Genomic DNA, 25,673 nt, shown 5'->3' with positions numbered 1-25,673 from the left:
CAATAACACTATAAACATTGGAGAAGATTGGGCAATATATAACTGTACCTTACAGTTAAAGTAACCTGTCTAGATAGGAGCAGTTGGATGTAGCAATGTAAACATCAAAATAAGAACACCTGTATGCAGCATTACTCCACCTTTACAAGTGGAAATACAATGTAACACAGAAACATCTTGGCTGTAAAAACCAGCAAGGATCTCTGACTCAAGAATGTTCTTCAAATTTCTTTCAACAATAACTCCTCTGAAGAATTTAAAGTAGCATTGGAAGTAACCACAATGGGTATGTCGCAAATGGCCATTAAATTCAGGAAGAGTTTGATGTGTTGTAGTGTAGATGGTTTTACCAAAACGTTGCCAGAATGCAACTTCCTGACTTACTTGGGGAAGTCAGCAAGCTCCTTTAATCCCCTTTTAAATGAAAAACAGAAAAACTGGCCAAGAATTTCTCAGATAATGAATGAAGAACGATAAATTAAGGTGTGAAATCCAACTGTGATGGTGACTGTGATGCAACAGTTGTCCATGCATGGTCTTTTTCCAATTATCTTTTGTTTTCTTCAGTTCTACTTCTATTTTCTTCATGAAATGAGGTATCCATGATAAATAGAGGAAATTTCAGTGCCTACTGATCCCACCCACCATGAAACCCTATGAGGAGATGCATTACAATGGCAAACAAAGACACTGCAGCAACATACAGGTTCCATGAGCACTATATCCAAACACCATCTTCAGACACAATGTCAAGAGCAAAATGAAATTTATTCATTTTTAAAATATGAAATTAACTAATATATAACACAAAAATTTGAATTATAATCATTAATTTGATAGCAAACTTACTAACATATACTCATAAAATAGTAGTTGAATTAAATTTTGAATTTAAAGTCCACAAACAAGATTATGTTTCCTTTGATCCCTACCCATAGCAACAAGGAACAGGTGTAATTACAGGCACATTCCTGATGAGGAATAATAAACATTCTAGGAGTGGGGAGGGAGAACAGGAGGTAAGTAATTATCTAAAATACATCTCCAGTTTTAGGAAATTTGTTAACTTATATGTTTACTCAGCTCTGCATAACAAATATGGTGAATATTGAAAAAATGGTGAATGCTGATAAAAACTTACAAAGTTTAGCTCCTTTATGAAAATATAGCATCAGAAAGAAAAACCCGTGGAATACATCAACCAATGTGTGCTTGTGTGAGACCTAGCACAGCTGGGTAGTACTTAGAAGGAGACTAAATCCATCTCAAGTGGGAAATAATCTTTGCCCAACACAAGTGATAAAGCAAAATACAGTCATGTGAAAAAGTTAGGACATCCTATGAACGCTTGTGTATTGTTGTAACATTTTTGGATATATAGATATTTAATCTCAATTTTAACAATACTGAGATATTATAGGAATATAACTAAACAATTAAAACTGAAGAAAAGACTTTTCAAGATCTTCTGTAAATGAAATTCTATGAAAAAGCATAGTCTAACTGAGGAAAAAGGACACCCTACCCCCTAATAGCAGGTGTTACCCTCTTTGGCTGAAATAATTGCAGCGAGACTCTTCTTGTAGTCATCTTCAAGTCACCTCACAGCATCTCAATGGGATTAAGATCTGAGCTTTGATTTGGCCATTCTAGGACCCTCCATTTCTTAGTTTTCAGCCAGTCCACCTCCATGCTTCACAGTTGGTATGAGGTTCTTTTCCTGGAATGCTGTATTTGGTTTACGCCAAACATGTCCTCTGTTCTGGTGTCCAAATAATTTAAATTTGGACTCATCTGTCCAAAGAACATTATTCCAGAAGTCCTGGTCTTTGTCTACATTCTCTCTGGCAAACTTCAGTCTGGCCTTGATGTTTCTCTTAGAGAGCAAAGGTTTCCTCCTTGCACACCTCCCATGCAAGTTAAACTTGTGCAGTCTCTTTCTGATTGTAGAGGCATGCACTTTCACATCAACAGTAGCCAGAGTCTGCTGTTGGTCCCGTGATGACATGTTATGGTGTTTGGAGACCTCTTTTAGCATCTTGCGGTTTGCTCTCGGGGTGAACTTGCTTGGACGACCAGACCTGGGCATGTTGGCAGTTGTTTTGAAAGCCCTCCACTTGCTGACTATTTTCCAGACAGTGGAATGGCTGATTTCAAAATCTTTTGGGATTTTTTTAAATCCCTTATAAGACTCATAAGCTGCTACAATTTTCTTTCTGAAGGTCTCAGACAGCTCTTTTGCTCTCAACATGGTGCTCACTCTCACTTCAACAGTCAGGAGCACACCAAACTGAGGTTTAAATAGAGCAAGCATCATTCAAAATGCTGAGTAATGATCTTCTAATCATGTGCACCTGGTGTGATACACCTGTGTGTGAGTTGAGCCATTTTAAGTGGATATAAATTTGGGGGTGTCCTAACTTTTTCCTCAGTTAGAAAATGCATTTTTGTAGAATTACATTTACAGAAGATCTTGAAAAGTCTTTTCTTCAGTTTTAATTGTTTAGTTATATTCCTATAATCTCTCAGTATTGTTAAAATTGAGATTTAATATCTATATATCCAAAAATGTTACAAAAATACACAGGCTTTCATAGGGTGTCCTAACTTTTTCACATGACTGTATATTGTCAAAATAACCTTTTGTTAAAATTTGTATTGATGGATAGAATGTAAACTTGTTCAATTGGTCATCATTTCACATTACCTTAGCACTATGTGTAGTGGGACAAGTGCATTAAGTCATACAATTCTTTGTTGGAAAAATGGTTACATCAAATAACATAATAATCGGGTTAAGTGAGAAAATATCCCAGACGTACATCTGAAGGAGAATATAAGGTCCATCTGGTTAGCCAAAGTGAAATGTCTAAATTCAGAGTAAAGTGAGGTACCATGAAGTAACACTGAACCAATGAAAAACTTTCCATATAAACTTCTGCATAAGGTCATAAGCTAAAAGAATGTGTGATGGGTTACCACAAATATGAACCTAGTGATGTAGTTTTTGTTTTTCCTTGTGAAGTATGGCAGAAACAATATATAAACATTTACAGTATGGAGAAGCAATGTTATGGAAAACTTCATCTAATAATGAGTGATAGACACAGATGGGCTTATCTGGCTGCCAATGAAGGGTTTATGTAAATTTTGGGAAATAGAACTATTCTCTGAAGAAAAATCAGTCATTTGTGTGATTTAATTTAAGAGAATAAAAAAGTTATGATAAGATGGCTGTAAAAAGAAAATAATTAATACATACTTAAAAAGTTTATGGAATACTGGGGAAAGGTAGCTAGGAGACAAAATCATCATGAGATGTGAGTAATAAGACACACATGTGTAAGGGGTTATCTATACTCCCGTCTGCCAAATCTCCTCCAAGGGATGTTAACATTGAGAGCACAAAAAGATGTGAGATGATAAAACCAATGAGAGGTTATTTTATAAAGTTCACAAGCATACACTCTCAACGAAGGATAAAAAAACTGGTCGAAATGGAAGGCAACAAGTGACATGAAGAATTCCTCAGCAAGAAAAGACAATGGCCACTTCCATAAATGGAAAATATATGAGCAAGATAACATCAAACTGCCTGAACGAGACATACAAGTTGACAGAGAACTGAATATTTGTGAATTAAAAAAATGGAAAGTAAAAAGACTAGAAAAAATTCCAATCACCCTCTTGGACTACCTACTTTTCACAGAGAAAGGAGCAGTCCAAGAATAAATTCAACCTATATCTGTGATAAGGTGCATGGGAAGAAATAAAAGTAAAATTCTCAGAGTGACATCTCCCACAAGGAAGAAAAAGAAAAAAATCTTGATAGAACAATGATACAAGAAGCAGGTAGCAAAACATTCAAATAGGAAACACATGAGGCCAAGAGAAATAAACCAAAGATTCCCCTCTGAATGTGGGACCACACAAGGAGGGTGACTGATAAGGAAAACTTGGAAGAGACCCATAATACTGCAGTGGTTGTGAATCTAAAAAAGAGAATCCAGAGCTGGAAAGCAAATATCTCAAGATTGAGTGCCTCTCTGTCAATTGACTTAAGAGACATTACATCATCACAAGGTGATAAGACTAAAAATTATGGCAACAGTTTGATGTTAATATCAAAGGACTGCTACCCTGAAAGCCAAATGCTAGAAAGATAGTGAGTGTACACAATTACACCCCTCACAAAAAGAGAAGCACCAGTAACCATATGTAGGTCTGACTTATGTGGGACCAACCGAGTCAAAAAGTCAGAGAGAGATGAGAAGATGTAGGAAATAGCAGGAAATCTCTGGACATATTCCATTGAACTTCTAGTTTCCACATAAACATATGCAAAAGGAAAAAGGGACTTGAATGAAGGAAGAGTTCCCAAAGCAACAAAATCTTTCATGCAAGAAGAGGAGGAGACATGAGATGCTCCATCCTTTTAAAGCATGAAGAAGATTGCCTGAGCCTGACCTATAAACAAGATAAAAAACTTCTACATAAAGCAGATACTGAATCTGGAATCAAGACAGATTTTTGAGAACTTGGACCACCCAACCCAAACAAAATGCTTCTCAAAAAAGAAGGAAGTTTGCAGCTGTGGATGGTCATTTAGACAGAGCCAGAAGAAGTCAGTTGTTCATTTAGTAGTAGAAGTGAATGAATCCATCCTTTATGTGAATACATACATGGCACGAATAAAAATGCAATGGGTCATAGCTTATCCAAATGGAATGACCATAAGTGAATAATATGAATGTCATGGTGAAATTAAAGAAAGTGTCTCACAGACACACAAACTGAGGTGTGCAGAAAAACATCCAAAATATCAACTTTATCATCTACATCTCTAAAATGACACCCGTCTCAGATTGAGAAAATTTATCATCTTCAACTGCGGGATAAACATAATTCAAGTATCAGAAATATATGAAACAGTGTCAATCTTCTGTCATCTTAGGAACAATAAAAATAATAGGGTTGAGAATCTGTTCCACAGTGATCATTACCACAAAGACAAAACTTCCTCTAGTTGCAGATTGTGCAGATCTGACAGGATAACAAATCAGCCATAAAGGTCAAGGACTGAACAATAGGTCACTGAAAAATGTTTGTGGTAAAGCATCTTGATGATCCAGGTGTGAAATGAGGGAAAGCAAGTCACTTGTATGAACTGCCAGTCCTTTAAGAAAAGAATTTTCAATACAAGAAAAAGGAAAAAGGCAACCACATGAAACTCACAAGGACAAGAAACCTATTGATCTTCCTAAATTAGGCAAATTGGAAAATTACATAAACTGCTGATAAGCAGCATTAGTTCAAGTTTCCAACTGCAAAAAACACTTAAAAGATCTCATCTTGAAGAAAGAGTGTCAGGTGGAGTTCCCTCATATGAGACTGAAAAAGACAAACACCCAAAAGTAAGGCACCCTAAAAGAGCAAATTGCAGAAAGAAAAATATCAATAATCCAATACTTAAAAAAGAGAACAGAAAACATTTGTGATAAGACATCCATTGAAGCAGATTGCCAAAAGATCGTAGAGAGTTTTAAACAGAATGGTTACCCTTCATCAAAAACTCCTTGAAGACCACAACAGAAAGAAAAGATCAGAAAGTCACCACCATTACCACTATTTACCTACCATACCTATAACATGTCAGTGAAAAACTCAAATGCATAGCCAAAAAATTCAACAAAGAAGTCTGGTGGAAATCCTACAACACCTTTAGGTCCATTCTGGTAAAAAACAAACAGCAACCTACCAAAGAGAATCTAAAAAATGTCACCTATAAAATTCTGCATTCCTGCAACAATATATACATTGGAGAAACAGAAAGAAAACTCACAACAAGAATGAAATAACATAAAGATAGTACAAGACTCATGAAAAGACAAAATTCAGCCATTGCAGAGCATGCCACATCAAATGGACACAGAATAAACTGGAAGAAAACTAGAATCACTCACACAGACAAATTCTGGAAGACAAGTAAAATCAATGAATCATTTTATATTAACACTACTAAACCTTCACTAAACAGATTCTAAATTAGAGGTGAGTAACCTGTGGCTATCACTGGTTGAATCTACAGAAAATTTCTCCTCCAATCAGAAATAGTGATAATCCAATCAATCATAACATGCTCTCCACAAGCTACCAGAACACTATGAAAGACCGACAACACCTACACACACACTAACCTGAAGACGAAAGAGTTTTGAAACGTCGCCCTCTAGGCTTGTATTTCCACAACAGGCAGTTGCCATCTATTCTACATAGTTTCATTAAAGATTTTCAATTTAAATGGTACACAGTGAAAGAAAACAAAAACAAAGGACAAGGTGGAAAACAGGTATGTACCTGTTTCCCTGGTACAGTTCACAGGATTGTGGAATAAAGACACAAAAAGATAAAGTGTAGATAGATAGCAAAAAAAGCTGAGTAAGTTAGGGATGAAAATGATAAAAAATAAAAATACCAAAAAAAAATAAATAAAAACTATGATTTCTCTAAACTAATTGCTATGCAACAAGGTAGTCCGAATTGCAGCACAAAATTGAAGAAATAATAAAAATAAAGAGAATCATAGCTGTACAATTAAAACAGGGAAAATATATATATGTAAAAATGGCTGGTTTGGTTTGAGAAAAAAATTTTTATGTAGAGGAGCTAACAACTATGTAACTGACAATGACCAAAGAAGGTCAAAACATTGTTCGCTCCTCTACATAAAACATTTTCTCAACCCAAACCATCCGTTTTTATAAGTGGGTTTTCTCGTCATCACTGAGGGATGGAAAAAATTTGCTTAATGGAACCTTCTCAAGAAGAGGGAATTAAAAGGAAAACAAGGAATGTAAACACTCATGAAACTCTTGGAAAGATGGGACAGGCTTAGCTGAAGTAAGGGAAGCAAGACACTGGGAATCTTAGGTCCAAGGTCAGAGAAGAACAACCCACCTGGTGCACATAGCATTAATGCCATTTCATATGGAAAGCATAGTAGTGTGGTTGAGTAACTATTATTATACATTCTTCTAATTCTTGAAAGTTCCTAAGAGACTAAACAAAAAAATGATGTATTGTTAAAGATACACTGTCTACTATTGTCTTATAATAAGTATAATTAATTATAGTGTTTTGCAAGATTAGAAAAGTTGTTCACACAATAACAATTGTTTTTATAACAAATGGCTTATATAAACAGTGTTCCAACCAATATGGTGTCCCAGATGGCTTAATAAGCTATGGATTGAACAAAACACATCATCAGCAATGGATCTGACAAACACAGTGTGACTGAAATACTATTATTTTTCAATCATCTAATTCTTGAAAATCACACAAGTGTATAGAAAGAACATTGAGTTAAAAATATAATAGGCTTAATACTGATGTCTTGTGATAACTAAAATAAATTAAACCTTTCAGCATAGGAAGACATGATTACTATCTGGTTGACCAAAGAAGCAAACTTATGCAACAAAAATACAGTAACTCAGTGTCATAAAAACTGGTTACAAAAAATGACTTTAATAACATCTTTCTAACACAAAGATTATTTACCTGTAGTACTTATATTCACTCAAACTGTGAATAGTTCAAGTGAAAAGTAATTTTCATTTTAAGTATAAAAGTTAACATGTTCTTAAATTGAAAATTATTTCCAATAATACTTACTTCCTCTCATACTACAGCTCTTAGTTGACTGCATGGATTTCTTTTCCTTTGCCCATCTGAGTATTAGCCTGATTTTTTCTAACTTTTTCAAGTCTTCTATTAGCCATTTAATTACTCTTGGCAATATATGTCTTGTGACACTCACCAACAATGCAATGCACCCTTGAATCTGGTGATATATTATATAAGCATCTCATGCAGATAATATTATTACTTTCATGAGACCAAATCAGTTTGCAGTCACTAACATCGACTCTTAGTGGGGAGTAGGGGTGGGAGTGTGTGAAAAGAGGTAAATATTATTGGAAATAAATTTTCAATTTTAAAAAAAGTTAACTTCCAAAACATATATACAGTGGAGTGCCATTAAGCCACGGACCAGTAAACCATGAAATCGCTTTACGTAGCTGTAGCAAGTCTTGTGAGCGAGGATTATCGCGGCTCACCGCTAATTTAAGGACGTGTAAAAACGCGGCTTACGAATTTAATCCTGGCTTTATAACTTCAAGGGGATATTTAAAAAGGATCTGCTTTAATTTGGGAAATAAATAAAATATATTACAATAGAAATTGACCGTTAATCTACCTTATCCGCTCTCTATGTCAGCTTTATGGAGGCCGCCATTGTTACCGAATCACACCTCTCCATACATTAAAGTTAATTCGCGGTAAATCCATGAAAAAAGTGATCAATAATTAAAGTATTATTTTTAATTCGATAATCCGATATAATGATCACGCAATGGCCCGGATGAGGCTCCTCGGCGGAGCTTTTGGCAACTTCGGCTTTTCAGTCACAAAGGTATAAGCCACAGTTAAGCAGGTTGACCCCCCCCAAATACCGCGGCTTAACGGCGCTCCACTGTACTTCTAGGCACACTACAGCTAGAATTCCACACTAATATGGTGGAGGAAGTAGTGTGGATATTATCCTTACATAATGTGTCTTTACAAACCATGGACATACCAAAAGAAGATAAGAGCCGACATTCAGAACTGGAATGCTTTTCACCTAAAACCTAAATCATGCTGGATGGACTTTCATGGGATTCATCACCACTGTTGCCCATGTCCAACCAAGGTAGCAGAGGTTCCACTCTGCAGTTGGGATTACAGTGCCATGGCTTTTAAATCCCATGAGAGAATATGGATTACAATATGTAATTGTGTATGTGTGTGTGTGCACGAGTGGATCCCAACCTGTAACTCTGGCTGTAGAATGGTCATTCCAAACCACTGGAACCATCAAGAGAAAGTAAGCAACACTGAAGTGGGTAAACCCTCTCCTCAACATGAAAGAATCTGCATTCCATACTCAACCTGAGGAAACAGAACTCATCCAGTTAGAAATTATGAACATTAATCCTCACTCCTCAACTTAAAGATTTCACTTGTCCCCAGAATTGCTCCTTCCCTATTGGAATTGAATGATTCCAACATTCTCTCATGTAAATCATCATGTTTCATTTCTCCACCAATAACAACATAACATACATGATACATGACTCTCTGTACACCTCTACTGAACTTTCTCCTCAAGATCTGGCAGAAGGCACAAGCATTAGTGCAAAGTGGGAAGAAAGGGTGGGAATCTTTGTGAGAAGAGGAAAGTAACTGTTGGAAACACATTTTCACTATAGAAAAATTATAAATTTAAATACAGTACTTCCTTCTATTCACAAAATTAACTAGAATCCTCCATTGATTAGATGGTGAGACCAGTGCTGGGATGCAACAGAAGTACCCCCTCAAAAGAATCTGAAGGATACGTTTGAAAATGAAACAATCAGTTCTGATGATCTGATGGGGGGAATCACACTTCTGAATCAGGTATACTCTTCACCCATCCATGAGATAAAGGTGGAAAAAGAGAGAAGCACACCTTAGTGGAATAGAACTGTAGCAGTATAGTGATCTTAATCATGTAAATATATATGTCTAAGTTAATCCTACAAAGTATAAAAACATGTAAAACAATAGAAACACACCTAAGTGTAGAGTGGCTAGAGTGCAATGGACCATACTCTGCAAGTCAACTACATGTAGCTGAAAACAGACATCCATGCAGAGGTATGATGAGAATTACACTGTCTGAACCTTAGTTTAGGAGACCAGGATGAATCTGGAACCCACATAACTCCTAAACATGATACAGATGTTAACATTTATCCATCAATCCTTGGGCCCAACATTTGGTATTGAAAGGATATCTATATAATACAAATCAACTGCCCCAGCAGCAAAACTAACCAGAACCACACAAAAAACATTTCTTCTTATCATGAAAACAACAGACACTGTTGGCTACATGTGGCATCCCATAAAGAAAAGACACATAAAAGTTGAAAATGGGAGGAATGGTAAATAGTTAGAGATACCATACTGGGTTGTAATTGAGACAAACGGGCAACAAAATTGGAAAGGATAGACTTATTGTTGTAGTGATGCAGCTTGTGCTTCCAAACTCTGAAATTGTGTCAGAGATGTGTAATTCCTGATAATAAAATGATGATAACTGGACGTGAATTAAGGTCACATCATGACCTAGAAGACCCCAACAACAGAGAAGTCACATAGATAAAGCCAGAGTCAAAAACAATAAGTAAACCAATGTGGAAGAAAGGAGTTTACGTCCTCAGGAAAACCCCCTCTGGATTTTGATGGAAAGCCTATGAGAGGAAATAAATGGTAGACATATTCTAAAAGAGTTATAAGGGTTAGTCAAAGTGGTTAGCATGTGCCGAAATATCTGGAGAAAAGGGGAAACTAAATAGGGATGGAATGATTGGTCACATAATAAGAAAGGATATCGTTCCCATAAAATATGGGGTAAAATCAAAATGTCACATACCTGAGAAACAATATTCAAAAATATTGTATAAGGTCTAAGTGAATCCTGTGAAGTGGCACAGAAAAGCATGGCAAAATTAGGAAGTAGAAATAGACAATCCAAGTCCTTGTCCACCTGAATAGGCTCTGCTTGTTTGGGAAAAAGAGGTTGGATGCAGAAACAAAGGATGACACATGTCACATTCAAAGCATATTACAGTTTCTTTGTGAGAGATGCACAATCTTCTGACAAAACTTTCATTCGGTGTGCAGTATACTGTAATCCTTGAGAAGAGACACAAATTATGATGTATATTTTAAAAAAGTTTAAACCTTTTAATTATGCATATTAAAATGTAACTAATACATAATCAAGATGTAATAGTAAGACCTAAGTACAATTTAAACTATCTTTATCACATATTTAGGTATGAAACAACTGTAAGTGCTATAATGTTTTAACTATTCATTTACAGAACTTTGAAAAGTACAAGTCAAAATGTTATGCAAGCATCTAAATGCACTCCTACTTAAATACCACTTTATTACTGATGATACACAGCAAATGTAGATAATTTTCATTGTTCATTTGTCACATGACATCTGAAGTTTTAAACAGTTTTTCTAAAGATTTATTTTGAATAAAGGAATTAATCTTAGATGAAATTAAAACCCAGATTATGACTAATTTTCCTCCCATATGCTGATTAATAAAGGTGTTTAATTAAGCTTTGAATGTAATACTGTGGCATGCACAGAAAAGCATGTAAAAGGACACTTGCTGTGAAAATATTAATATCACTGATCATTGAAGTGCATAAAGCACCCCCTAAAATACTGGATGGATCCCATTGAGGAATATCAGAACCTAGGGAGATGTCAGAAAAACAGAAACAAAAATCACTTCATTTTCTAAAAATAAAATTTTTGTCTTGTTTAACAGTATTGCAGAGAACTACATCACTGGTCTAATGATGATAGTAAAGTAAATTTAATGAAAGCTTGGTTTTACCACTGAAATCTAGTACTGTCAAAGAAACCTTATCACAAATGACAGTATTATATGCATCTCAAAATTATAAGTTTGCTGAAAACTGAAATTAAATGTAAGATAAATGGACACTAAAATCAAGTAGAGATGTATAAAATGTTGAAACTACTATTTCATAGATGTTATAGTTGAAGGGATTTGTCTTGGAAGCAACACACGTCTACACGACTTGTATCATTTTTTTAGACAAGAGATCCTTCTAGAATATAATGCAATATGAAGTAACAAAACTTTAAAATAATAAACCCAAAAAATGGTATAAATGATTAAGAAAACCACATCTTATCATAGCAGTTCTGATAAAAATAAACTTTGTCAAATGCTAATGTTCATGGATGTTACAGCATATGGAGAAAGTATTACCTTTCTACTTGTGGAGGTCAATAGCTTAATGATGATTAAATCATAGGTTGATGAAATACACATAGGATAGGAGCTTCATTCAAGTTTTCTCACATGCAAAAATCGTTACAGCAGTGGTACACGACAATAATTTTGTTATGCAGAGAGGTCTGGAGTTTAAAAACTTGTTTTTAGAACATTTTTAGATGTATTGATATTTTAACATTTCATTTACTTTCTGCATTTAAATCATACCTTTTGAAGGATTATACAACATGTAAAAATAACATTTCACAACACTTTTTTCTCTCACTGATCAGCCCAAATAATGAATTCTAATACTGAATGAAAAGTTTATTTGACACTGACTTACAGGAGAAAAAAAAGACAGATCTGAAAAGCTATTTTTATACACCTTTATTTTTGAGCTACAATAAATTAATTATCTCTCTCTCCATGGGGTTGGAAGAACTGACAGGATCTGCAACCATTTTGTACTCTGTGGTTTTTGTAATATAATTTTTGATACAGTATGAGTATCTTCACAAATGCTCGCTGACTTTGAATAAACATTACAAATTTTTGTACACAATAAGATTTTTACTGAAGATTAATCTGTGAATGTACTGTCTTTTTTTTAAAAGTTCTAGCACAAAGTGGTTTTCATGTTAAGATTAAAAATATTTTCCTTGCCTAAAAAATCTCAAATTTCATTTGCATAATCTCTAAAAGCTGCTTAATAAATTTCAAAAAAATCTTTCAGCAAAACTTTATATTTTATTTTATCTACTCTAACTCTATACAAGGTTGATCATATTGACCAAATATGTAACTACCAAAAAAAATCTAAAGTCTAAAACCACCATTTTTCTCTTCTAGAGAGTGACTTCAATATGTAACATGAAACTACAATATTTTATTCTAAATTTTTTTAATTTTGAAATGTATATACCTGTTTTTACTTACATTTTATTGCCCTTTGAACTATGTATAATATTCATGTCGTATAAGTTGTAAATAACTTGTTAAATGTGCAGCTCATATATTATTGAAGTACACAATGGATGATCTACACACAACCACATGTTGAAAACATTTTTTATTACTATTATTCTTTACTTCACCTCTTCTGGCCTAAAAAGTTTCCAATTTTTATATTTTACTTACTTTTATAAAATAAATATGAATGAAAAACAATAAATAAAGTAATTCCTGGGCTTTTTTTTTTTTTCTTGTTGCTGAATGTCAATGACAACCATATTTTTTATACTACAGTTAGTAAGGTAGTACTGCACTAAATTTTCTATTTGGTTAAATAATGCACAAAATAACAACATGCAAAAATCAGACAATTTCCTATAACAATTTTTCTGGGATTTCTAACAATGAGTGTGTGTTTTACAGCAAAGCCACATCGGGCTATCTGCTGAGCCCACTGATGAAAATCAAACCCCTCCTTTTAGCCCTGTAAATCCATAAACTTACCACTGTACTAGCAGGGGGCCAATGTAATAAGAGCAGTTATAAATTCACACAAGTTCATTAATGGATTTCCTGTGGGAATAAAATTTGAATTGATAGGATGAATGAGAATTCTCTGCACAGAAAACAATGCAATATAATATAACATTGTATTAAACACCATCAAAAAATACTGGCAATTTCTGAAAGAGAGAACATGACAGGTGGGCATGCCTCTGTAACCAAATAAAATTGAAAACTATGAAGATTGTGAATTGCATCAGTGATGATATTACAATGGGAAATTTACATTAAATTTAATACTACTTGGAGGGATTGCAACTAAAAGAAGATGGGATGCCTAGAGAGAATGTAACTATTCTCATACTAGGAGATATTCAAATTGTTTTTATTTAAACATCACTTTTAAAACTAAAAACCAAAAACTCATATACTATCAAAATTTGGACTATCAGCTATATTTTTATACCAAGTTTATTCACATACCATGACATACTTAACATTTTCCTACTCTAAAATAACATATTTATGAGATTCTTACCTCCAATCACAGAATAGCTTTTCTTGACTTGTACAGCCAATTTTTGCTTGCCACTAGCTTTGACATTCCCATCTACCCTCAAGTGTTTTCATATAAAGCAACTACATGAAAGTATGCAAATGAGCATGCAACAACCCTCTACTAATAGGACCACAACAAAATTCCTTGAACACTTGATTCCCTACACAAAGCTTAGCCCAACTTCAACATTCAGCAACAAAAAATGGCACCAAGGAAGGAAAGGTTGGAAGTATGAGGTAAAAATATATTGGAAATATATTTTCAGAGTAGCAAAATATTAATTTATGATACAATATCTTACCTCCTCTCACAAAATAGCTAGAATCACACAATGACCTGATGGAAGGACTACTGTGTATCTGGATGAGCTCTAATCAGAAAGTGCAAAAAGGAAAGTCATGGAGTTTGAATAAAAAAGCTGCACATTCTATAAGCCAGGTGTACTCTGTGTGTAAAAATGATGTGTTGCAATACAGGTGGAATCATAGGAAAGAGGAAATGAAGGGAAAATGGAATGAAGATGAATGCTCAAAGCTCATTGTCAAAAAGCCAGGTGAGGAAAGAAGTAAAGTACATGAGAGTAGGACTAGATGGAGGAAAAATAAGAATACCAATGACAATAGACATAGTACTTATACTAGAATGGGAAATCAGGATAGAAAACTCCACAGAAAATCTGGCCTATCTGGTAAGGGACTGAACAAAAGTCACACACAGAGTGTAGGAATGGATGGAAGTAGCACACCCAAGTGAGGAAGTCCAAAAAAAAGTGGATGAGAAGGGAAGAGGATGTGTCAGTATGAGTGGGTGCAGAAGTGAAAAACTACAGCTGTTTTGGTGAAAATAGTGTCACCAAAAGGGCACATGGAAGGAGACAGATTGGGTATAAGAATTGATGTAAAGGGACCCTCAAAACCTGACTAAAGACATCAATAACTACACCCAAAGTATGTAGAATTGTGAACCAAAACCTGGGAAACCTGGAATACAGTTGGATAGCAAATGTATCCAGTTCTGGAAAATCACACTAGGAAAACAGCCAGCCAATAGTCATTGTGTTGAGGAACCACATAAAGGGAAGAAAGATGAATAGGGGTTTCTAAGGGATTCCAGATGAGTAAGAATAGTGAAGTCTATTGAAGAGGTTACATTTGGGCTCCAAAAAAGTCCATGCCCCAAAAGAGGAGTTAGAACCTCTCATGTAACTGGGAAAGAAGAGAAAACAGTTCAAACCAGAAGCTCCATAGAATGCCAGCAAAGAGAAGAAAAGTGGGCCCAGATGAAAAAGGAATTCAAAAATACCCTGCAATGAATAAGATGTTGAATGTGAAAGAGGAAGGACTTCTCCACTTTGAATAGCCAACCTTCCTGTGCAACCTCCTGAAAAAAACAAAACCTGCAAAGGAGTTAAAAGCAGCCAATCATCTATATAATGATGGAAATGAAGGCTTCTTCAAAATAAAAGACTGGCAAAGGCAAAGCCCTAAAAAAATGTAGAGAGACAAAGCTAGCATAAATAGAAGAGACCAGAAGTGGTAGATGGAACCATGATGGGCAAAACAAAGACAAATGGGGATACTAGGAACATAGAAATGTAGAAGGAATTATCTAAGACATCTGATTTCATCATCCAAAGATCAGCAGTGAAAGCCCATCGAAGAGATACATAGTTCCATGGTGAACAAAGGGTAGACAGATCAATAAGACAGGGCACCAGTCCCTCGTCTTACTGAGGACTGTAGATGAACAGGAATAGAAATCTGACTAAGAAAATCTGTTGTAAAGCACCATAGTGAAAAAGACCCAGAACTATATTTGAAAGATGCTGGTTGGAAATGGAATCCCAAGGAGTGGAGAAGAATATATGATGAGAGGAGTGGGAGAGCAGAAACAAAAAATGAAACCTTCAGAAAGAAGCTGCAAAACTAAAGGAAGAGTAATGAAGGACTCATAAACAGTGGCAGAGTGCAAAACCCTGGTCCCCACTTGTACCACCAGGGTGATAAAGCCATCAACAAACAAACTAATAATGAGCCTTGGGAGATCCATGGCACAGGCACTGTTAACCCAATCCACTAGGGTATTTTTTACTACGTATGACACAAAGTTTTAGTGTCTTACATTTAAATTTTTATTGAACTACTTTTTGTTTATATTATTCCAATTATAACAACAAAAATTCTTAGCTAATAATCCATATTTTAATAGTATACAAGTAACATTTAAAAAATCCTGAATTTCCTCTAGTTTGACATATGTGACAAATTTTCTTAGCATGTCATCATCTCTATTTTATCCATCACCCCTTGAAAAAGTACAAAATTAAAGGTAAATTACCCAATATAAAATTTTCATTGCTCACATAAACAACATTTATTATAGTCTTATTATTATAACTTTGTATGGTTACAGAGCTACCAAACAAAAAATTAGAACCCAACTGTCACATTCTCTCTTTCATAATTCCTTAATCAGATCAAATCAGAACTGCAGCAGGTATTCCAATTTAACACTTTGCACCTCAGAAAGAAATGCAAAGCAATCGAGGGCACTCAGAAGAGACCTTCTATTCACCCTACTTACGAAGTTAAATTTTGCTGGGCTAGTGATTAAGAGCTAAACCAAAAGAATGTTAAGAATACCAGATTATGCTACAGGCTGGTGACAAAGGTCTGTTGGTGGTCTGTGAGAGGTTAAATAATGACCCCCCCCCCCCCACAAAAACACAAGAGAATAGGGATATGTAAATCCAAAAACCTCAGAATTTGCTGTGGGAGGAAGTGGGAGTACCTGAGAAAACCCACTTTCACTTTTTTTTCTTGTTGGTCACAAAGTCAGTCAGATGTACCACTGCCATTTTGAGTTAGGTTAGAGAAAATAATAAAATATGAGGTTTTAGGGATTACACAATGAAAGCTTGAAATATTTGATACAAGGAAAAGTATTTTTAATGTTAACATGAAAATTACTTTGCACACAGAGACTATTCAAAACAAATACTCAGTATATCAAAAACACTTCACTAAAAAGTATGATTTTATGTTAGGCTTATATTCAGTAAAATACTACAAACTTTTGTGAACATATACACATTATATTGAAAGTTATAAGCATTAAATCTAAATGGACTTTAAATGAGGGAAATATGAAACATGGGAATAGATTCAGGATGGATTAGAGAGAAATAGAAAGCCAATGAGGGACAGAAGGTGTGTGCAAATATACAGATTCGACTCTGGTCTCCAACAAGTCAGAAAGACCCTCAAAAGCAATTGCGCCTTAAAAAGAAAACAATGTGCAAGACCTATAAGAAGGGTTGAGGCAAATGAACACAATAAAAGGATATTCTGTCCCAAGAAATCCCAACAATTGCTATGTGAGTAGTGAAAAGGTGGAATAGGACAACTGTACAAGAAGATAGAAAGTAAACAGGGCATGAATTACCACTGAAAACCTCTCATCAGAGGGACAATTAAGTTGAGCTAAGCTGTATAGAGGGAAACAGCTGTGTAAGAGTTGTCATATGTTCATTTTCATGCTATTTCACATCTGTCTCACATGAAAACTGTAAGGGTAAGTGGGTATATCAGGGATAGCAACAAGTGAAAATGTGCACAAACAGAAAGCAGTGCAAGAATCCTGTGAGAAGAGGCATGATATTGTATTAGTAAAAGTAGTTTATTAAATTTTGAAATGTAACTCAGTAAAACTTCTTGACATGCAGAGAAAAATATTAATGTGGCAAGAGGGTTAAAGAGGAATGAGAAAAACTTAACTGCCCATTTTATATAGCAAATAATAATAAAAACAGAGTATTTTATATAAAAATAATTTTAGATCCTTTAACATGTTGTTACAGCTCATCAAGTCATGCCCTATCTGACCCCTATGCATCTTGACAATAACCTTGGAACTTAATTTCCATTTTTAAAAGGATCCAGCATAAAAATGACATGTTTAACATTTACTTTTCTTCACTGCATATTTTCCATTAGTCATCTTAAAGTCAACTTGCACAGAAAGCTGTAAATACTGCATCTGGCAATTTGACCAATATGGCTTATAGACAAATACTTATTTTATTAAAAACATTTCACTAAAAAGTATGATTTTCTTCACTGTATATTTTCTATTAGTCATCTGGTTTCACAGTGTCTGACTTAAAGTCCAATTGCACAGAAAGCTGTAAGTACTACATCTGGCAATTTGACCAATATGGCTTTGTAGAGAATAGCAGGAATACCTCTTTTATCTTCCAGATGCTTTGCTTTAAGGCATACAATGGTTGAATGAATATGTCATGGAAAAAAAAAAACTTGCATACACAAATGATTTATTTCGTTTTCTCATACAGTGTTCCTTGTTGTTTACACTGTGTTTCATTGCCTGGGTCACATGAATAGGTTTCTGTTACCAACTTTCGAGTCAGTGTATCCTCACCTACTAAAAGGAACTGCACTTTTTTTATAACATCTAGGCTATGACTTGTTGAAAGTCTGGATGATCCTTATGCCCAAAAGTTGATAAATATTCTTTGGGTTTTCAATGTTAGAATATCCATTGCAATTAATGATCTGAACATATTTTTATGACTGTATATGACCATTTTCTTACATAGCCTTTCCACAGATGACCAATTTTTGAAAGGATAGCACTACATACGAAACACTTAACATTGTAAAAATGTAGTTCTGATACATACCTTTCTATTATAGTTTTATGATACTTGTGGTTGTTACCTAATTTGTTTATTTGCATATTCAAAATTGTTTTAATATAACACATTCAAGGCTATTATTTTTATGCAAGTTCTTTGCTATTCACATAAAAAGCAACCCATAAAAAATTACTCAAGCACCTATTAACCTCTTCATAACCATGAAATTATCTTTACAAGTAATTATACCATGATTTTTTATCATATATGCATGTTTACAAAATTTTGCAGGTTACCGGTAAACATTATAAAACTTTCACACAAAATATCTGGTTTTCAAATTAAGTTTCAAGCTCTTTTAATTAAAAATTTTCTTGTGAATATTTTTTTCTTTCAGAATGTTAAATATCCAATATGCAAAGTAGTTTTCATTTTATGATTAAAAATACTTTTATACATCAAAATCTTTTCAGACTCCTTATGTGAAATCTTTATAAGTTCCTGATGATTAGCAAGCTTTTCTTAAAAAAACTTTATATTTTATCTGTTATTTTCACTACAGATTTGAAATCTCTGTAAAGATTCAGTTGATCTAACGAATCTCATAACCACATTAAAAATTAGGAAATAAATATAAAGTATGTTTTTTTTCTTTCTACAATAACTATAAATTATAAGATGAAAAACAATGATGTTTGTCTAAATAGCTTAAATTCATAACATTAACATTTATACATTTTTATCATATTGACCTTCCATTCTTGCCTGGATAACATTACAGATGCTGTACTAACACAGTTCACATGCACTCATGCTATCATATCCAATAGTATGAAAGTGACCTGTCTTGGATGTGCTTTAGTGGACTAGTATTTTGTAAAATACTGTCACATTTCAATTATTATACATTATATATGTATATACATTATTACAATTTACAAATAAGATCTTTAACTTATGTTTTTCCAAACATAGAACAGTAAACAAAGTAAATCAAACAATTATCTCTTTATTTATGACATCTGAACATGGTTGCTAAGCCTTGAAAAATTTAACACATGGAGAAGGTGAAACAAAATAATTTTATTTAGGTTTATGTATGTAGTGGAATAACCAAAAAAGTTGATACCATAAAATTTCATTATAATTTATCAAGTTTAGTAATTATGCTGTATTTGAGTCTAAAATATTATATGAAATTTTGAACAGGCTAAAGACTCAACTTACCAGCATGAAAATGTCTTGAAACAAAAAAAGCTGTTATATTTGAAAATGGCTAAGAAAACCATCTGGGGAATTCTAAGCTTTTAGTTGATTAGGAGCATTTTTAAAAAGGAAAACAGGTGATAGGGTTCATTGTATTTAATTCAGTACATAAGTGATATCTCAGCACATAGAAAATAATTTAAACCAGTTCTACATTGAACAAACTACAGAGCACCCAAAAATCAGTGTTTAGGTGTGTATTTTAAAATTCAAATTAAGAAATTAAATAATGTATATATGAAAATTTAAATTATAATCTACAGATTGATACTAAATTTAATGACATAAGTTCCAAAAACAGTTGTTTAATAAAATTTTGAATGCAAATCAACAAAGGAGGTGACATGGCCTCTAATCCATGATATGTATGAAATGAATTATTACAAAATGTTAATGCTGATATAAGCACCAAATGTGAGTTATAGCTTTTTAATCATTAATTTATAATATATATTTTTATAACTTAAAATTTGAGCGCTTCGTTGTATGGTTACAAAAAAGTTTTTAAATTAGTTTATTTGCAATTTAAAACACAGAATTTCAAATATTAATGATAGTGGAAAACTGGTAAAAATAGTATAGCTTTTCAATCAAAGATTAATATTAAACTTTGCACATCACGAGGTGCATCACTAATGCCTAGAATGCATGAGTTGATTATAATACAAAACTTGTTTCTATGGATGTAAATTTTCAAAATGAGAATAACATCTGATAATTATCTGTACACATGTTGTATGTATCAAACCAGAAGTAACTTGTGGAAGAAATAAAAGCATTTCAATTTTAAGCTACTTTGCCATATTAATCTATACGAGACACATTCTCCTCAAATACTATCTAGAGTTTTCATTATGCTGATAATGAAGGATTTATTTCTGAAACAATGAATCTTGGGATGCTTTGGTACTGTTTATCATCATCCAGTTGATATGGAAAAGTCTTAATAGAGAAAACACCGTCTTACCTTGTAGAGTTCTTCCTAAGCCTTGTCCCGTCTTCCACCCATGTTTCTGCAGTAGTCGGTACCCCAGATTATCCTAATGCAAAGAGGTGGAAACCCAAACAAAACCCCAAAGTAGAAACAGTCTTCTAAGTAGATTATTTAATACTACATTTCACCCCTTCCCTCATCAAATTGTAGTTTATAGGTTCAAAAATATGCTCCTGTGTTGCAAGATTTATGGTATTTCTGGTAAAAAGAAATTATTTTGATCTTTAAAGTACACTTACATGGATCTTTACTTTAAACTAACAAAAATGTGATTGATAACCACCTGTATGACAAAAGTTAACACTTTCCTAAACACTGCTGACACTATAACTATTTCTTGATCTCCAGTGTTTCCACTGTATGCACTGACAATGCTTGCTCCAGTCTTTTATATCCCACTCAAATGCCTTAGACAAATTCCAATTTACAAATTTCTCTGTCAACTTTAATATGCCCTCTGTCTAGGTACTGTATACTAGCCCCTAGTCTAGATAGTGTAAACACTTTTTTGAGATGTAAACCAGTGTTTAGTGGAGAGGTAGGGCACGTGCATGTCAGTGGAGGTATTACAGGAAATACATTTTCATTTCAAGAAAATTCTAACTTCCAGCACCTACCACCTGCTGACACTTGAGCTCAAATCCTACCCTGAAATGGCTGAGGGGTCACAGTGCTGGCAGGATCCATACATAAAATAACTGCATAGAACAGGAATGTACAAAGAGAAAACTTGGTACAAGCATGGGGAAGCTGCACTACATCCAAACAGATATAATCTTCACCTCGAAGCTAGTCCCTTTATCAAAGGTGAAATAGGATACATGCAACCATCAATTAGTTAAGCCCCAACTGGATAGCCATAGTACACAACTCAGGATTGGAATCAAAGGGTTGTAATATCTATATCCTACATTGAGACAGGAATGTACAAAGAGAAAACTTGGTGTAAGCATGGGGAAGCTGCACTACATCCAAACAGATATGATCTTCACCTGGAAGCTAGTTCTTGTGTCAAAGATGAAATAGAATACAAGTAACCATCGATATAGCTCAGCCCCAACTGGATAGCCACAGTACACAACTCATGATTGGAATTAAAGAGTCGTAGTATCTATATCCTAAGTTGGTGGCTACAGTTATTGGCCTACAATGTTATATACACATACTGTAATTGAATCTCAACCTGTAGCTACACAGTGATTCATTTCGCACCACAATGAGAAAGTAAGCAACACCTAAGTGGACAAACTTTCTCCTCCACCTGAAGAAGTCCAAAAAGCAACACTACAGGCTGGGAATGATGGGATTGGTGTGCCATACTCAACCAAAGGAACAGAACTTGTCCATACAAGAATTATGAACATTCATTCTCACTTCCCAACCAAGAGGACAAGGAATATTTCACTTATCCCTGAAATTACAGAGGGAATGCAGAACCTGTACTCAATCAAAGACCCAGGATGAAACCACATTGTGATCAGAATTATAAGGAAATAGTGGACCACTTTCCATGACCAATAGACTAAAATGACATTGACCAAATAGAAAAGCAATGCTCTCCTAAGCCATAAAGCTTCATGTCAAATCTGAAAAACAACTATGAGTAGGCTCTTGTTGAGGTTGGTGCCACTCCAACTGTCATCTGGGAAAAACATCCAGGGACTCTAGTAGGAGGACCCCCAACTTGGCCCGCTTCTCCAAGAGCAAAGGAATATGCTCAAACACTTTGGAGAATAGGTCTCTGTATGCCACCCTAACAACTGGAAACTAGGGGTGGTAAAGACTCCTCAGCTTCACTAGTAAAATCTTGAGGGGGAGAAAGTAAATGTGATTGGGAGTCCTGAAGAACAGTGTTCTGGAAACTGTGAAAAAGGTGAACCAAGTTCCCTACAGGTTTATAGCAAACTGATCCAAATTTATTCAACCTGAAGATTGGCTAAAGATTCTTTTAGCTTAACTCATGATTGTCCATGAGTGGTATTCATTATATGGTAATAGCATCCAGTAGGTTCATAGATGGTATTATGGAACACCCCATTTCAACAGAGCCTGTTACAACCTACATGAATTATTGTGAAAGTGGTTCCCAGTGCAGAATTGAGAAGAGAAAGCATACCTGCTTTGGCAACACTTACCACTCATTGGGATACAACAAAAAATAAAGAGACCCAGTAAATAAGGGTATATGACTAGTTAAAGTCTAAAATATGTGGTAAAACTTGTTACAGGGAGTACTAAAAAACCTTCAGAAGAAGATATTGCCAGTTCATGCAAGTAATGAGATGGGAAAGTATTAGTAGTCCACATACTGTCCTGCACAATGTCTTCCAAAAGATAATGGAAACAGGCAGTTAATGATTGAGATACAACAAATCTGATGAGACACGACACACAAAAGATTTCTCTTCTGTTACAACAAACCATTGAGTGAATAATCAGTTTCTAGTACCTCAAAAGAAGTTAGTATTAGTCACATATTACTTGAGCGCCCTGATAAGACATAACAAATGACTGGGATTGGAGCAATCATAAAGGTGAGAAATGGCTGGCAAATGAATTAGTGAGGAGGATTTTTTCCCTTCCCTGACTGCCAGAGTATCAAAAGAAAAGACCTATCAGGAAAGAGCAGGATAAAGTTAAATGCTCAAAATGATAATAAGCCAATGCATGTAAACCAACTTTAAATCCCAATTTGGTAACTGAAAAGATCATTTGGGCTGAATAACATATTAAAAAATTTGAGTAGATCTGACAGAACTGGGATTTCAGAAAAACCTTCCAATATTTATAATATCTAAAAATAGTGGAAAAGGCTGCTTTATATAAATTCAGGATAGATGAAGCAAGCCCCTTCTCAAATACCTCAGTCAGAAAACAGGATACAACAAATAATTGTTGGTGAAAAAGATTAAACCTCCTTTCAATACACCACTGATAATAATATTCCATTTCCACTGATAAATGATAATGGTTGGTGTACAGAGAGATTTAATTAAGTATGAAGAAACCTCAAAAGATAAACCCAAATGACAGGTCTGAACACTTCTACTGCTGAAGCTTGAGGATGAGATATTGGACACCAAAATGACTGCAATTTATAATTACAATGAGTCGCAGAGAACTGAGAGTAAATCCATTGAAAAACCTTGTGATGAACATTCATTCTATTGGAAAAATCTGGTTTAAATTGATACAAGTGATTTACAATTAAATTCAGCACTCCTGGAACATAAGCTAAAAGATACAACAGGAATGAGCCCAGTAGAAAAGATCCAAGATACAAAAACAAAAAGAACTGTCAGAATGCATAATAACAATTTCTCCCTTCAAAAGAGATTTTGAACCATTGTCTACTGAATACATAGTACACTCATTTCCTGTCCAAATATCCTGAAACTCCTGACCTAAAAAATAAGTTCCCCAGCCCTAAAGAAATGCAGGGACAAAGTAGTGGAATGGGTACTCCAAATGACGACGCTACTCCTGAGTAATGAGACAGGATAGTTCAAAGGAATGGAATGCATGATTCATTGGTCATGCAGTGACCATTGAAGGGGTCTCAAGTGGGCTCAAACGAAAGGAAAGAGAGGTTCAAGAAATGCCCACATTCCCTAAAATGAGAGAACCATATGTGCAATAGGGTGAAGTACAAGCCTGATAGCCTGTTCCACGGCTTGAAAAAGGGTTGGTTGAGTGTAACTTAAATGAGTATTGAAAAACATACCTAAATGGCTGAAAATACTGCATCAGCAACAAAAGTGATTTCTCCAATCTGATAAGGAAGCCACTTTTATGGCTTCTGAAAGGTAAATCTTAGAATGCTGTTATGCTAATTGATTGGATGGAGCCAGTCACCCATACAATGATGAATGCAGGTGATAAAGAAAAGACTTGAACAACCCTGCAAAACAAACAAGCTTCTGCTGTAAGAGCCTAGAACTGTTGCACCTGACCCTTGAAGATTCAGCTGTAGAAATATAGAGATAATTGTCTGTAACACCAAACTTGGTCATCCAGAGCCCTGTTGATCAAAGTGTCATCATAGGGTAAGAAAAAATCTATAGTGAAACAAGGAGACTCTACAAACTGACCCAAAATAGATCAATAATTGGATGTCAATATCCTATTTTTTTGGAGACAATGAATAAATGGAAATAAAATCCCAAAATAATAGGACTGACCCCCTTCTACTGCATTTCTGATTAACAACTCTTTTATGGCCTGGATCTGTTGGAGGTGAAAAGGCAATAGGATGAGCAGACGGTGGAAGAGGTGATATGAACTCAATAACCATTCCTAAAGCCAGAACTTGGAATACCCATGAAGAGCTCCAAACATCCAGAATGTGATGTAATTATGCACCCACTGCTTCCCCTGGGATAGTCACCAGTTCATGTGAACCACAGATCAAGAACCAAAATGGACCCTATTATGAGAACCAACAGACGTAGGAACTGAAAGAGGAGACCAGACAACTCTGTAGGCAAATCTAAATTACAGCCAAAAAAGTGAGAAGCCAAGAAAGATAAAGAAAGTAAACAAGCAGAATAAATTTGGGATTTTAACATCTCGGGAACCCCAACAAATAAAATTAAAAAAAAATCAAAAAGCTCCCTGTAACTTCCTGAAGGTAGAAGACAGTAAATGAATGCTTTCTAAAAGTGTCTCTAACCAACAACAGACCAACCAGGAGACCAAAGACAGAATATAAGAAGACTATCTGACTATAGATTAAGTCAGCAAAACGATCAACTCATCCACAAATTGCTAAATGAAATATTAATAAGCTTCCAACAAAAGACAGATTGAGGAT

General features: G+C 34.6%; 1 protein-coding gene across 1 annotated transcript in view; it reads right to left on the bottom strand.

Moving 5' to 3' along the window:
* Positions 1-25,673, bottom strand: part of LOC143258504 (uncharacterized) — a 134,599-nt gene that overhangs the window by 75,560 nt on the left and 33,366 nt on the right. Inside the window, 1 exon segment of the mRNA XM_076517559.1 lies at positions 20,834-20,906. Within this exon segment, the coding sequence (XP_076373674.1) occupies positions 20,834-20,906 (73 nt within the window).

This window comes from Tachypleus tridentatus, chromosome 8 (genome assembly GCF_004210375.1).
Source record: "Tachypleus tridentatus isolate NWPU-2018 chromosome 8, ASM421037v1, whole genome shotgun sequence".
Taxonomy (NCBI): Eukaryota; Metazoa; Arthropoda; class Merostomata; order Xiphosura; family Limulidae; genus Tachypleus; species Tachypleus tridentatus.
This window is presented reverse-complemented; position numbering and strand designations above follow the sequence as displayed.